General features: G+C 37.2%; 1 protein-coding gene and 1 pseudogene across 1 annotated transcript; one reads left to right on the forward strand and one right to left on the reverse strand.

Annotated features, from left to right (window-relative positions):
* Nucleotides 1-218: 218 nt before the first annotated feature.
* On the reverse strand, nt 219-1,151 carry Or10j27 (olfactory receptor family 10 subfamily J member 27). The gene is given in 1 exon segment (NM_001000078.1): nt 219-1,151. A coding segment is annotated over 1 exon segment (933 nt).
* Or10j29-ps1 (olfactory receptor family 10 subfamily J member 29, pseudogene 1) lies at nt 14,014-14,834 on the forward strand (annotated as a pseudogene).

Raw genomic sequence — 15,147 nt, forward strand, 5'->3', positions numbered from 1 at the left:
ACAGGTCTTGGAAGTGACCTGTGTTTTTATTATGTTAACAAAGAGGTTGAGGAAATGAAACTCAATTATTAGAGGCTGGCTCCCAGCTTCACTTTTGCCCTGGCCCTGGCCCTGGCTATGATGTATGAGACTTCTAATCACATGAAAACCTGGTTTTATACATTAACCTCTCAGGTTCTATATGAAAAAGAAGAAATTATTTGGAAAGAAATCAGCAACTATGATAGGTATTTTCTACACAACACTCTTCGCAGAGCATCCTGGACTTCTTTGTTTCTCAGACTATACACAACAGGGTTTAGTAGAGGTGTTATTACAGTGTAAGTCACTGAGATCAGCTGGTCTTGGTCCTTGGTGTTCTCTGACTTGGGCTTGAAGTATACAATGGAGGCACAGCCATAGTGGATGACGACCACAGTGAGGTGGGAGCTGCAGGTGGCAAATGTTTTTTTCCAGCCATCAGCTGAAGCAATCTTGAGAATGGTAGAAATAATAAGGACATAGGACACAAATAGGAAAGTGGCAGGAGCTGTGATGACCATGAGGGTGAGAACTAATGTCAAGATGTCGTTGATGACTGGTACCATGCAGGCCAGATCCAAAATAGGTCGGACATCACAGAAGAAATGTTTTATCAGTGTGTTGCAAAATGGCAACCTGAATATGGCCATAGCCTGTACTAGTGAGAGCAAGAACCCCGTGACACAAACTGAAGAGGCCAGAGTGACACACACCCTCCAATTCATGATGATGCTATAGCGAAGTGGGTTGCAGATGGCCACATAGCGATCATAACCCATGACTGCTAGCAGGAGACAGTTGGTGATTCCAAAGCCAAGGAAAAAAAATAGCTGAATCCCACAGCACTCCAGGGAGATGGATTGGCTAAGACCCACAAGGCTACCAAGCATGCGTGGGATGATGACCAGAGAATAGAAGGTCTCTGAAGTTGAGAGAACACTTAAGAAGAAATACATGGGGGTGTGAAGGTGGTGGTCAATGCGGATAATGGTCACAATGATGAGATTGCCAGTCAGAGTCAGGATGTATAGGGTAAAGAAGACAATGAAGAGCGTGAGCTGGTGCTCTTGGAAATTGGAGAAACCTTGGAAAACAAACTCTCTTACCTGTGTGCAATTGACTGTCTTCATTGAGGACCTTGGATCTGAAATCTAAAGAGAAGGTCAATACAAATCTTAGTACCAGAGATGATCCTGACCCTAAGTATACTATAGAGAAACATTGTCTATGGCATAGACTTAGTTCAAAACTCCATGGTTGGATCTGTATAAATTTCAGTTCATAAAGTCCTCGTCTCCCAAGCATGGCCCCCTCAATTCAGTCATTAGAACTTAAATTTTAAAACTATATAAATAAGAGCCAACCATGGTGGACTCTGCTTATAATCCCTGCACTGGTGAGGTTGACAGCGGCATATCCTTGGTGCTCATTGGCCAGTCAGCCTAGCCTTAATGAGTTCCAGACCAATGAAAGACTCTGCATTACAGTGTTTAAAAAAAAAACGAATTAAAATGGTTGATGTTTAAGGAACTACAGCTGAACACATCTGAACACCACACAGGCTCATATGTACATGCATACCTGCACATATGATAGAACACACACACAAATGAAGGAAAACTAAATAAACAAACACCAAAATAAACGCAAAGAAACCAAAAAATAAAACTGGGTAGTCGGAGTTCGTGCTAATCCAATCATTTGGGAGGCTGAGGCAGACAAATCTCTGTTAGTTGCAGGCCGGACTTGTCAAACTGTGAATTCCAGGGCCACCAGAGCTACAAAGAGATAGCCTGTCTTAAAAAAAAATCAATGCATCCTTCCAAAATGATAGACTGGATCCCTGGGATACAAATAAAAGTATAATTTAATTAGCTTTAATTAAGAACTTGATTTAAAGCATTATTTAAGTACACAATGGTACTTTATAGAACTGAATACTTAACAGTCCATGAAAGCCATCTTGAAAATTTCTTAAAACTAGATTATCTTTAAGAAAATAACTACATTGTTAGAGTCGGGTGTAACCAAATCAGAAAATATTTTTAAAAAGCTTGGAAAAGGTCAATGTTTGGCATTCTAACCCATAGTTACACAAACTCATGATGATTATTAGGAACTATTTGGAAAAAGTCAAGGAGAGGCAGAGGTGGTTAGGGAACACAGGGAAACAGTGTCCTGCAGACACAATAGATAGGACAGTTGCACATACGTCAGAGTAATTGTTACATGCACAAACTCTGTGCAAACTTTGACCAAATCTCAACACAGAGAAGCAAGGTAGATATGAAATCCCACATAAGCATGGGACTATTATAAATTGATTGATTCTGGGAGAGGAAGAGTCAGTTTCTTTAAGACTTAATTTTGTCTCTGGTTGCTTGACTTTGCTTCAGTGGAAGACCACATATGTAAGAAGATAAGACTAACACAAATTGGACACTCTGTGTTAAAGATGGATACAAATTTGGATGGGTAAGGAACTGGTATATCTGAGAGCAGTTTGGGAGGGATGAAAATGAACAAATCATATTGTAAGAACTTCTTAAGGAACCAATAACTAAAAAATAAACAAAAGCTCTGAAAAGCCTAGTGTCTTGGTCAGGTTTAATTTTTAAATTCACACAACCTAGAGTCAACTAAGTGGAGAGACTTCAACTGAGGAATTAACTAGATCAGAGTGGTCTGTGGTTATGTCTTTGGGGGAAAATTTTAATTCTTAATTGATGTAAGAAGTCCCAGCTCACAGAGGCCAACTCCAATTCTCAGGTAGGAAATCTACAAGCAAACAAAATGTAAAACTGTGGAGTCCAACCTCACCAGATAGATCTGCAAAAACCTCTTGCATCTAAGACTCAGGGAACATTGCAGAAGATCGGAGGCAGAGGATCAGGGAGTTTGCTGGGAGATTTTTTTTCACTTAATAATTTCAGACTCCACACTCATAAGTCTTACCAACAGGGCTGTGCAAACATGAGCTGTATAAGGATGAAAACAATGGACACGCCAAAATGTATGGGAGTAGGGCACAGGCTTCAATCATACATGAAGAACCACAGGCAATGGTGGAATGCTGAGAAAAATAGATAATCTCCAGAGAAGAGCACATGAATTTGTGTCAAATGAAATAGTGTCAATGAAAACATACCTAAAATAGGCTGAGCAGACTATATATAGTGTGTGTATATATATTTGTATATATATAGTGTGTATATATATTTGTATATATATATTTAGAGTATATGGGAAGTCTTGGATTTAGGAAAGGAAAGAGACAAATGCAGTAATTATAATGATCTCAAAAATAAAAGAAAAACATCCAATCAGAAGAAAAATATAAGAAACTTAATTCAAAATATAAATGTTAATAAAGTTACAATGTTACATTGTCATAGAAAACACTATGAAACCAATATGATTCTGAAATATAGATAACAAATTCTTGCATGAGATGTTAACAAGTTAAATCTATCAGTAAATAAAGTGAATTAATGATGAAGGTTTGTTTTGAATGGAAAAATTAGTTAAAAATTAAGAATCCGTTTATATGTTTCACGAAAAAGATGTTTAAAAGGGAAAATGTCATGATTATTTGAATTGCTACTAACACAGGTTTTTAATTTTTTTCCATATTTGCGCTTGAGGAGAACATGTAGAAATCTGAGAATAAAATATTTTCTCTAAGCTGATAAAGATAGGCAGCAATCCTACAGTCAACTTCATACTTGGTACCCAGGTATTGAAGGGCTTTCTTCATGATTCAGAACCAGGTAAGTGTGGCGGCTTTATCTACTTCTGTCCAACATGATATTGGATATTCCAGACATCCTCGTAAGGTAAGAAAAAGAAATGAAAGATTCCATGATTGAGAGAGAAGAAATAATATGGGCCTTTTAACTTACAGATTGCATTCATAGAAAATCCAAAAGATGTTACTGATAAGTTATCAGAATTATTAAGAGAGCTTAGCATGCTTTTTGGCATAAAACTCCCCTGAATTTCTGATTTAGTAAATTCATGCCAAATTGTAAATCTAGAAAACGTATCATTTATCATCATTTTAAAAAATATCAAGTATTCACGAATAAGACCTTTATAGAAAAAAAATCCCCAAATCCTAATGAATCATACTAAAGAATTTTGAAATAAACAGGTATATTTAAGAATACTAAGACAGTCTGTCACTGTTTTACCTAATCCTAAATTGATCTGTGTAGTCAATACAAGTTACGTAAATAACCTCTAGTTGGTTATTCTTAAGTACATGTTTGCTGGATTAACAATACTAATATTTATGACAAGATCAAGTCCCAGGAGCAGCCAAAGAAAAGGAGAGGATTTATCTTTCACATATCAGTGCTTAGGGGTGACGTCAGATTATAATTAAGATGGTGCGGTGCTAACACAGGGAAAAACAGTCCTAGCAAGGAAAAAAAATGAGTGCTGAAGGATAATGTGTATATATTACATGATAGGTGGGGATTAAAAACTCATCTCCTTAAGGCTAGTCTCTTATATTTTCCATTTATATGTCCCTCTCATCATTTATTATTTACATCTTATTTATTCTTTGATCCCTCTTGTCATATGTGATTTAATTATTTGTTGATGTTATTTTTAAATTCGAGAATAAATTCTTCTCTCATACAATGCATTCTGACTACAGTTCCTACCTCCTCTACTCCCAGATTTCCTCCTTCCCCATCTCCCCTCTTTCCTAGATCCAATCCCCTTCCATTTCTCTATAGAAAGAAGCAGGACTGCAAAAGCCAACAATCAAACAGGACAAAGCAAGATACAATCAGTGAAGGCGAAGCCCTCACATCAGGACTGGACAAGGCAACCCAGTAGGAGGAATAGAGGCCCGAGAGAAGGCAAAAGAGTCAGAGACACACCTGTTCCCACTTTAATGAATCCGACATTTCACATGAGCTTTTAGAATACACAGCTAATATATATTAAGTTCCAGATACCAATCCAATATTGGGCTTCTTTTAGGCTTTTGACAAGTACCTGTTACTTGAACCAGTGAATGATGGAACGTTTTTGAGTACTTCCACTCTGCAGGAAGAGACTCATCCTTTTGTTTGATATCCACAGAAGCTCTTCCTCAAGTAACCAGAACCAGGACACAGTAATTAAATACCTAGACTTCAGAACTTCAGCTCTGTGAGGGACTGAGCATAGGACTCCTACCTTCAGGAATATGGAGCATGGAAAGGGTCAGCAAAAGAAAAGCTGGCATAGAGATAGGCAGGAGGCAGTGATGTGTTCAGTAATGTGGAGACACTGGACCGCTGCCTGAGAGAATGGACACAAAGTGATAGCAGAGAGAAAGCCAGATGATGTTAATGTCTGCTTACCACTTTTCCTTCAGACGGCACACACAAGTGGATTTTGACTTTTTCTCAGATCCCAGTCCACATTTAGGTAAGCAGCTCCATTTCTAAAATGACAGAAGTGTGTATGGATTTTTGCCTATAAGAGCTTTTTGTTCTTCTGCAGAAGTAGCCCCATGGTGGACATGTGAAGAAATAATTTCAAAAAAAGGACAAAAGGGTTGTCAATATCACGGATATCGAAGAGCTACCTCTGAAGCCTGTACATCCTGATCTGTAGCTCCAAAACGTCTGCTGGTACCAAAACCTCTATCATGAAATAAAAAATTTTGTCTCAGCTGTGAGAATGGTGGACAGAATGCTGAGGCCAGGAAGTAGTTGCCGCTAGTCTGAGATTATTAGTAAAGATGACCAATAAAGATAAATACCAATGCATCTGAATGGAAATACAGAGGGTCGCTCTAATGTCTGTCTGATGTGATAACAATGACCATACTCGGTCCTGTTAAGGCAATCTGAAACTGGAATGGTAAAATATATAGTAAAATGGTTCAAATTCTAAATGTTCTTTACTGGTACTTCAGAAAATTACTTTGTACTTGTATAAAGACATCATGAACACGCTCAGAAATAATCACTATTATTACCTTTTAAAGAAGATATCATGGGGGAAGTGTGAAGCAACGCATCCTTCTATACATATAAATATGATTGTAGAATTTGAAATAAAAAATAGGTTATTTTGTTAGGGGCTGATTTGGATATTCTCTGTGAAGAGTCACAGTAAAAGACTTGGTGAGGCTTACACAGTGATTACGCATTTTTTCTTTGATATCTGAAAGAAGGGAGAGGTTCAGGGAAGAATGGTGTTCCTTTCTTGACCACTATTTTAAATTCCAAGTGTACAAACAAACCCTAAAGCAATATATATTCACTTAACACACACACACACACACACACACACACACACACACTCACACATACATTTGACTCATAACACACGAATATGTATATGCATACATTTATACAAATGTATAAATACATGCATATACATTTATACATTTGTGTAAATGTATGCATATTTATATATACATATGTATATAGGTATATAAATATATACTTGCACACATATATTATAATGGTGGCCTTCTTTACAGTCTTTGTGTTGACTTTCAGCAGATTCTTCCATCATTTAAAATAAAACCTGCAAGAATACTACATTTCACTTAGGTCTCAAACAGCCATTGTGAAAGTTTTCAAGAAAGTTTGAAACTTTAATATCATGAAAATCATCAGTATGAGAGAGGGTTAAGTAGATGAAAAGCAGAAAATTTAAAAGTCAATTCCCTTCTGCTTTTCATTTACTTTTTATTTCAACAAATACTTACTTCTTGAAAACTGGAAATGGAAATCATAGAACTTTTCTTAGGAGCTGTTGTGTCTGCAATTAAAAAAAAAAAAAAGACCCGGAGCAGATGCTTTAAGAAGCCAGAGTGGAAGAAGCTAAAAATCCTAAGACAAGCAGGTGAGCGTTTCCAGAGTGTCAGAAGGAATTTCATAATTTAGGGACAATTTCCAGGCTGAAGCTTTGACTCTTGCCTGCCTCAGAGAGTCTCTCTGCAGAGCAGAAAACTCTGGAAACCCTAAATCTAAGAATGCTGTCTGGGTTTATCTAGAAAGGGAAACAGGTCTATCAATTCTGGTACTCCGAAGACTTCCCGAGAGAGGGAATCGTTCCTGGGCACAGAGGGCACCAGAGACCCCGTGTGAGGCTCCCTCTCAGGGGCCTTGTTAGGAATTGGGGCAATTAGTAGATTGAAACTCCTTGTTTTTGGTTAGTGACTCACAAGAGCAGCCTGTATCATAGAAACTGAAATCTGTTTTGTTAAGAAAACAAACCCGGAATAAACATGCCAAAGACATTATCTGGTATTCTATGTCTGAGGCTGTTTCCCACATTTATTGAAAAAACATCATAGAGCATCCGCTCAAGTGCCAGGCAGTATGTAAGCTAGGGATACTATCACCACAAAACCAGTGATGATGTTTGCTTCCAGAGAGATATCTAGCCCTGAATCATAGCAAGCTGTAGTTAAGTCATCACTATGTTTGTACAAATTTTAAAATGGAATATTTTCTAGACATCTGCACCCCTTGTACAAACTGATTGGCCACTCCACAGTGCAAGTAGTCTCTCTAAGGCTCTTGGTTTGTGAAGTAGACTGTGGGCAGGATTTAGGAGATGGTGCTGATCAGTGTATATGCTGTCTGCACAAGCAGGCAAATTGGAAATAACAAATTCACAGTTGTATCACTAGATGGTCAATAAATATTGGAAGGAAATTGTAGGGTGCAGGATGTGTCTTTCAATGTTTTACTGAGTCGTAGTGTTTAGGCTGGAATATTGAAGACACATGTCCGTCAGATGGCAAAGGGAAGGAAATTCGGAGAAAGAGAAGATGAGCGAAAGAATTGAGGAATTAACGGGAACTCCTTCCAAGACATGAAACAGCCTAACATGTGTGAGAAGATCATGATAAAGATCATATTGGAGGTCATGAAACTGAGGATGCCCAAGGCTTTGCACAACTTCAGGAAGATTTTGAGTTAGGAAAGCTTCTTATGAAGCAATGTTTCAGTCGCATATAAATTTACAACAGAGATATAAAATAAAGTGAAACAAAGACTGGCAGTTCAGGACTTGGAAAGACAATGGGGGTGACAGCTGTTGCAGGGCAGTGAGAATGCTTTGGAGCTGGACAAAATGATAAAATCCTGAATTGTTGAGAAGCCAATAGCTAATCTCTCATGGCAATCTTAACACACACGGTCCAGAGACCTGGCTTTTACCCAGCAGTGACCCAAGAGTCAGTTCGCGGAAAGTGATTATCTATGGAAAGTGTGGCTTTTCATAGAAATCGGAAGGGGTTACAGTGTGAGCCTCTTGGGACAGCTTGATAGAATAGTGTCTAACTCATTATATGGAGAATCTTAATTTTCTTTGTCAACTCTCAGAGCAGAGATCTTAAACAAAGAGGTGGCCCTGTCTTCTTCTAATATATCCTTGAAATGCAGGTACATGTGGGATACAGTGAACTTACTATGTCATAAGACATTAGTAGTAGAGATGTTTACACTGGACTAATTCCAGAGGTTTTTCTTATTCTGCATGTCGCTCGTAACTGATAGTGTCATGGCTATCTCAGGAAACAGGTTAAAGCGATAACCGTGCAATACGTTGCCAAACTCTATCTCATTTGATACAGTAAGAAGCGAGAAAATAAACTAGAATATGACTGTGAGTCACTGAATTCATCGTAAACTGGTATTGTAAGAAACACTAAAGCCAAGCCTCCCTTTCTTAATGTGACATTCAAGAGTCTTCAAGCAGAAGTCTGCTTGTTATCTATGGATAAGTGTCAGTTCAGTCGCATTGACCAGTAATATTCTGAAAGTAAGTATATCTTTAAAAACCTGTCACTTTGATGAATATATTCAGTTCTCTTTAGGTAAGGCTGCAAATTCACTTATAATGTGTGTTTGCATCAATGATGTGTGAGAAGTATTCAAGATGATATAGCCATTCAAGGCATTCTGGGAATACAAACTTACTGTAGGGTATGATTTAGGTGAGAGGTCATATTTCTCCATCACCTTAATTCAAGGCAGAATTTAGTTCACCAATACTAGTGGTTAAAAATTGTTGTTATTCTCATTGCAAAGACTCATTTCCCTCCTTTTTTCATTCAGCATATCATGATCAATTAAATAGCATCAAAAGGCTCTACAAGCAAATAACTAATTAGTATTGTTATTGTTTCCTTAACCTGATATACTCTATACATCTCCTAAGTGCCTGGTGTCACTTGATACTTGAGTCATTGTGATCTTCCTATAGGTTCAGGCAGGTCTTGATGGCTACCTCACACGTATTCCACCACAGCATTCAGGGAACAGCCATTACTAGGATTCCTACAGGTGAGTCTACGTTTCAGTTAAAGAGCTCTATAAGTTGCCAGAGGTTTTCTAGACTCCTAGAGTAACTGCATTGAGCTCAGAATTTATATCTGAGGGCATTCATGAAGACATGTTCCTTATGTTAACTTCTGTCTCACAAATTTAAAATCAATTTCTAAACACAATTCCCAGGTTGATGGTACTATGGCTTAGAACCAGTTATGGATTAGGAGACTGAATCTGTAGGTCTTTCTATGCCCACCCTTGCTCTGAATAATGACACTGAGACTTACTTTTTTATTAATGAATGCCCAGGCCTTAAAATACTCTTATTGCCAACTAGCTCATAACTCAGTTATCCCATTTATACTAATGTAAGTTCTGTCACATGGCTGGTTACCTTTCCTCGGTTTCGTACTTCCAGTTTCCTCTGCATCTCGGTGGCAAATCTTCCAGTGCCCAACTCTTTCCCAGAGTTCCTCTCACTGTCTGGGACATCCATCTTACTATTCTGCCTTTTGCTACAGGACATAGGATTTTTATTTTAACCAATCAGAAGGTGCCTTAGGCAGGTAATGAAGGGAAGAGACATATCTTCATATGATATACAAAAGCATAACTCCACTATCTCCCCGCTTCAGTCAATTAATATGTTCTTTCTCTAATATGACATGATATGCAATAAGAACAATTATAAAAACTATCAGGAAAGAATTACATTCATAGTGTTCAGTCCACATTACATCCCATCTTGGCGAGTCCAAAATCAAATGAATCTAAATTGTAAAAGGACACCGATCTAGTCTTCAACTCCATCAGAGACCAGAGAAGAATAACTATGATGTGAGGAAACAAGAAGTGCAGAGCAAGCAGCTTCCAAATCTGTGGAAATCACAGAGGTTGCTGGATACCTGGATAGGCACACAAGGTTCCTCTGTAATGTTGGAGCATCTATTTTTCGCCCTCTGGCCAAGTGTATCTGACAGACTCTTCTGTGAAGCAGGAATATTGAAGGACTTGCATACATTGCCGTGACAAGGCTTGGCAGTCAATCTCCTTTGCATTCTGCTTTTCCACAGCCTGGACAGCATGCTGTCTGCAGTTGAGGAAAGGGCAGTTTCTTGCCCAGTGGCTAGATTACCACATTTGAAGCAAACTCCGTAGGTAGGTTCTTTGATATCCGTTATCTTCCTTGAGGTAATGTGGAAGTGCTCCCAAGATCAGATATGTCTCGCTGTTGTGAAAAGCCTTTTGTTAATAAAATTCTTTAAATGACATATTCTGTAGATCTGTGAGCTTTTTGATGACCACCTATCTATAGTCTATCTGAATAGGCAAACACTGCTTGTTTCTAGCTATTTACTACTATCTGTTTGACTTTGAAAACATCTGTAAGAGGTTTATTTCTGCAGCTAGTTATACTAGTATTTCACATGACTGATTACAAACTTGTTTTTTTCTTAAATTATCCTTAACAGTTTGTAATAGTAACTTTAAAGGACTAAAACCTAATACTGTATTTTAAATTAGTTATGTAGATATAGTATTTAAAATAAGGGTTGAAACATTTAGACTGTATGTTGTAGCAAAATATAATTTTAATTTTGTATCAATATACAAAATATATACTAAATGTGAAATATTTTGTTAATGCTTTCTAGACTAAAAGTAGATTTAATAATCTATTCTTTAATCCTTTCATTCCTATATCCCCCCTTTTTTCTTTTCATCTATTTTCTTCCTCTTTCCCTAACACTAGATAAAGGAGAGAAAAAAAGATTAAAGAGAAAAATAAGAAAGGGGAAAAGAAATCTTGAATCCAATCTCCTTTACATTGTTTCCTTTCTGACTAAGACCATAAACAAATTGTGACCACACTCCCTATATGATGGCAAACATCCATCAAAACCATCACCCATCAAACGGCCACCCTCCAATGCTTGATAACAGGGTGTCATCCTCGTTAGCTTGTTTCAGCTATGCTGGGGCAACAGCATATTTGGGGAGCCCTAAGAAAACTACAAAATTGGCCAAGTCATAGGAAACCCAGCTTGTATCATTTGTTGTCTAGTATCTGTGGGGATGGAAAATACAGACAGGGCTTCATTGAAGTCCTGGGTAGAACAGTCTGGGAGACTGTGTAATCTTAGTGTAGTTGTATTGACGTTGTTCATCAGAGGTTTTTGAGGAGTAGCATCTGAGTTAGTCTGTGAGGTAGGATAAGCTAGGCTATTTGTTTTCTCTTCGTTGGTGTCTGGTCCTTTTGTTCTGTAAACATATAAACTTTATAAGTAACATATATTTCTGGATCACATATGTGGAATGAACAGTGTGCACAATTCAAGTAAAGATGATTCTCTGCTCTAAGTTTGAGAAAGTGAAAGGCATCAAAGTGCATAAGTCTATTCAGACTGTACATGGGGTCGGGGAGAGGAGAGCATCCTCTCAGAGGCAAATGGGAGGGGGAATGGGATGAAGAACTATGGCAGTGGGGACTGGGAGGGGCAATGTCTGGAATGTAAATAAAAACAATTAATTAAAAAATTAAATTATTTTAAATGCAAAAAGAAAAAAGGTATAAGAGGAATAATATATATTTAAACTCAAATACACTTAAAGCAAATATTAAGTATTTTCCATATAAAAATGTTATTTCTGTTTTGTGAATTTGCAGTGTGACTGTGCGTTTTTTTTTAATGGAATTATGAACAATGTAAATCTAAACATTTGTTCCAAAACTGTTCTTTGAAAGTTACACTTCTCATGAATGGATTAATTGGACTTCCAAATGTTTTACTTAATAAGTGGAGAATCATTGTATTGTAAAAAAATTAAAATTCAATTGAGCATTATTTATCTCTACCCCTATCTCTGGGAGATCACGCATCCCCCGTTTATTCTATGAGCATTTCCTTTAAATTATAGTTAGATCTTTTTACAATAGTTTTATCTATGTGATTGTACAGTATATCTGTAGCAGGTTCTATGCCATAATGCTTAAAAACTTGTATTCTAATGGATACATATGTCGAAGTAAAATGGGACAGTGTTAAAAGTTAGAATTAACAATATATTTATTAAAGGTGACAAGAAGAAAGCAAAAAATGTATAAAATTAAATTACAGTATAGTAGGCAACCATTTTAAGAAATAGAAATTGACTGAAGACAAAGAACTAACTGAAAATCTAGAGTTTGAAGTCGGAATATCAAGAGTCTGTAAACATTTAATCTTGGGTGGTTCTCACCCATTTTTAAAAGTTAAAAGTAAGATCAAATATTATTTTATTAATTAATTAAAATTTTATTTTTAAAAATCAAAATTCAAATGTATAATTTTTTTCTTTGCTTCATCCAGTCATCACAATTTCTCAGATTCCTGGTCCTAAATTGTTTCATACCAGGCATACACACAACTATACACACAGACACACACACAAACACACACACACACACATTAAAGAATATAATAAATAAATAAAATATATTTAAATAAATTATATGTATGTGTATATATGTATCTAAATATCTAGATACAATCTGAGCAGGGCCTATATTATTACATGCACATGGTTTCCAAAATATTTGTCCTTATATTCATAGACAAGTGTAGTCCTCATCCTTCGACAGAGAAACTGCACTGTGTAACATACAGAAAGCATGACAGAAAACTACAACATATGTGATACAGAAAGCAAGTGATCCTGTGGTATTCAACCCCATCTGATTTAATCGATCCAGCCCCATCTGATCCATATGACTAATGAATCTAAGTTTCAGGGAACACCATGGAAGAGTGCTGGAAAGAGTATAAGATCCAGAGAAACAGGAATTTGGATGTGAGATTATTTCTCCTAGAAATGTTATGGAAGGGATACCTGTGAAGTCTCAACAACATGGCTGCCTAAAAAGTCAAGGATGACAACAGTCATGCTAATGCATAGGGGCAAATCTCAAGAGACCCCAATTCTCAACAAAAACCACAGACAAACAGTGAAAACTTAGGGTGGGAAAATGATGTTCTCTAGGAAAGAGTCCTCCAATTGTTTATCCAATATCAAATGGTCAGACACAAATCTTCTTACCCACATAGTTAAGGGATTAGAATATTTTGTTCTTCTTGTTCTGAACTTTCTCTGCCAATTAGTGCTTCAGTGTCAGAGGGATCAGTCTTTATTTTCAGTGGAGACTGAGTAAGATCTATAGATACACTGGCTCAATGTGGTCCACTCTTTTGGAAGTAGATAGAGACAACTGTCAGTACTTTGATGGGTGCCTTGGTTCTGGAAAAACAGCTAATAAACTCTAAGTTTAGCTGGGAGATCCTGAAATAAGGTGGCCATACACACAAAGCTGAACATTAGCTGTCATTAAGGGAACATTCTTTAGTGTCACCCAGGTCCTTTGCTGGGTGAAGAACCATAACAGAGAGCCCATCAGCAAAAAAATCAGTCTCATTGCATATGTATATACTGAAATTCATTCATGCTGGTCCTAAAATTAACCCCAATAGAAAGTTACAAGAGCCTGAGTAAACATGAAAGCAATGGGAAACTATGTGATCAATATACACATATAAATGTATGGAACTGTCAAAATACAAAAATATTATTAAAAAAAACAAAAAAAAATAGAAACTGAAGGGGTGGTTAGAACTTTTCATGTTTGCAACAATCTGCACAGGTAGATTAGCAAAAGATGATTGCTGAAGGGTCCCAGTGTTGGGATGTGATCCCTGTGACAATCATTGACCTGGAACATCATTCTCACACCCACGTGAATTTTGCTGAGCATGATCTCCATCTCTTAGACTTGCTTTACCATTACCACCATTCCTCGTGTGTTCTTTGGCCTCCTTAATCCCTACTTGGCCATAGCTACCCAAGGCAGTGCAACCCAGCTCTTCTTTTATCTAACTTTTGGCATCAACAACTGATTTATTAGCAGAGTAGTGAGTTATAAAAGCAATGTGGCCATTTGCAAGTACCTAAAATATTCAATATCAGCATGGGTAGGAAATCCTGTATCTGCTTGGCATGTGGGTTCCTTGGAATTGGCCTCAGCATGGCTACTGTCCAAGCTATATCAGTGTTTGGTCTGCCCTTATATGATGGCTTTGTTGTTCATTTATTCTGCAATTTGAAACCCTTGCTAAAGCTGGACTGAACAAATACCAATGAGATTATAAAGTTTGTTGTCAGTGTCCTTGTCTTATCCATGGGTCTCGTTTTCATCCCTTACAATTGTTATCATTTCCACCATCTTTAAGATTGCCTCAGCTCAAGGTGAAAAGAAGGCCTTTGCCACCCATGCCTCCTACCTCACAGTGGTCATCATCCATTATGCTGTGCTCCAATCATCTACCTAAATTAAAGTCCCAGAGTTCTCTGGGGCAGGATAGGCTCATCTCAGTGAGCTACATTATCATTATTCCTCTACTGAATCCAGTGGTGTACAGTTTTGGAAACATGAAGGTCAAAGTTGCTCTGCAAATACTATGGGTCTTAGATCTTGTTCCTCCTGATATAACATATTTTGAAGACGTTTTCTTTGGTTTCACAAGTATGGATTTGTTTTTCTGCCTTTTCAATAATGCCTTTACCTACAGGGTCAAAATTAAAAAGCAAGTTATGTTGAATTGATTGATAAAACAGGAGTATCCTCCTTGGATAGTTACATTTATCTGGGTCCTACTTCAAGCTTACATGGAAGTATGTGATAGAAAAGTTTGCACACATGTGCTACTCACACCTACACGGCTTTATTTGCGTTTGTGAATGACCATGCACATCCTAACAAAGTTTTTTGTTAGTTACACAAACAAACAGAAGT

Source organism: Rattus norvegicus, chromosome 13 (genome assembly GCF_021556685.1).
Source record: "Rattus norvegicus strain SHRSP/BbbUtx chromosome 13, alternate assembly SHRSP_T2T, whole genome shotgun sequence".
NCBI lineage: Eukaryota > Metazoa > Chordata > Mammalia > Rodentia > Muridae > Rattus > Rattus norvegicus.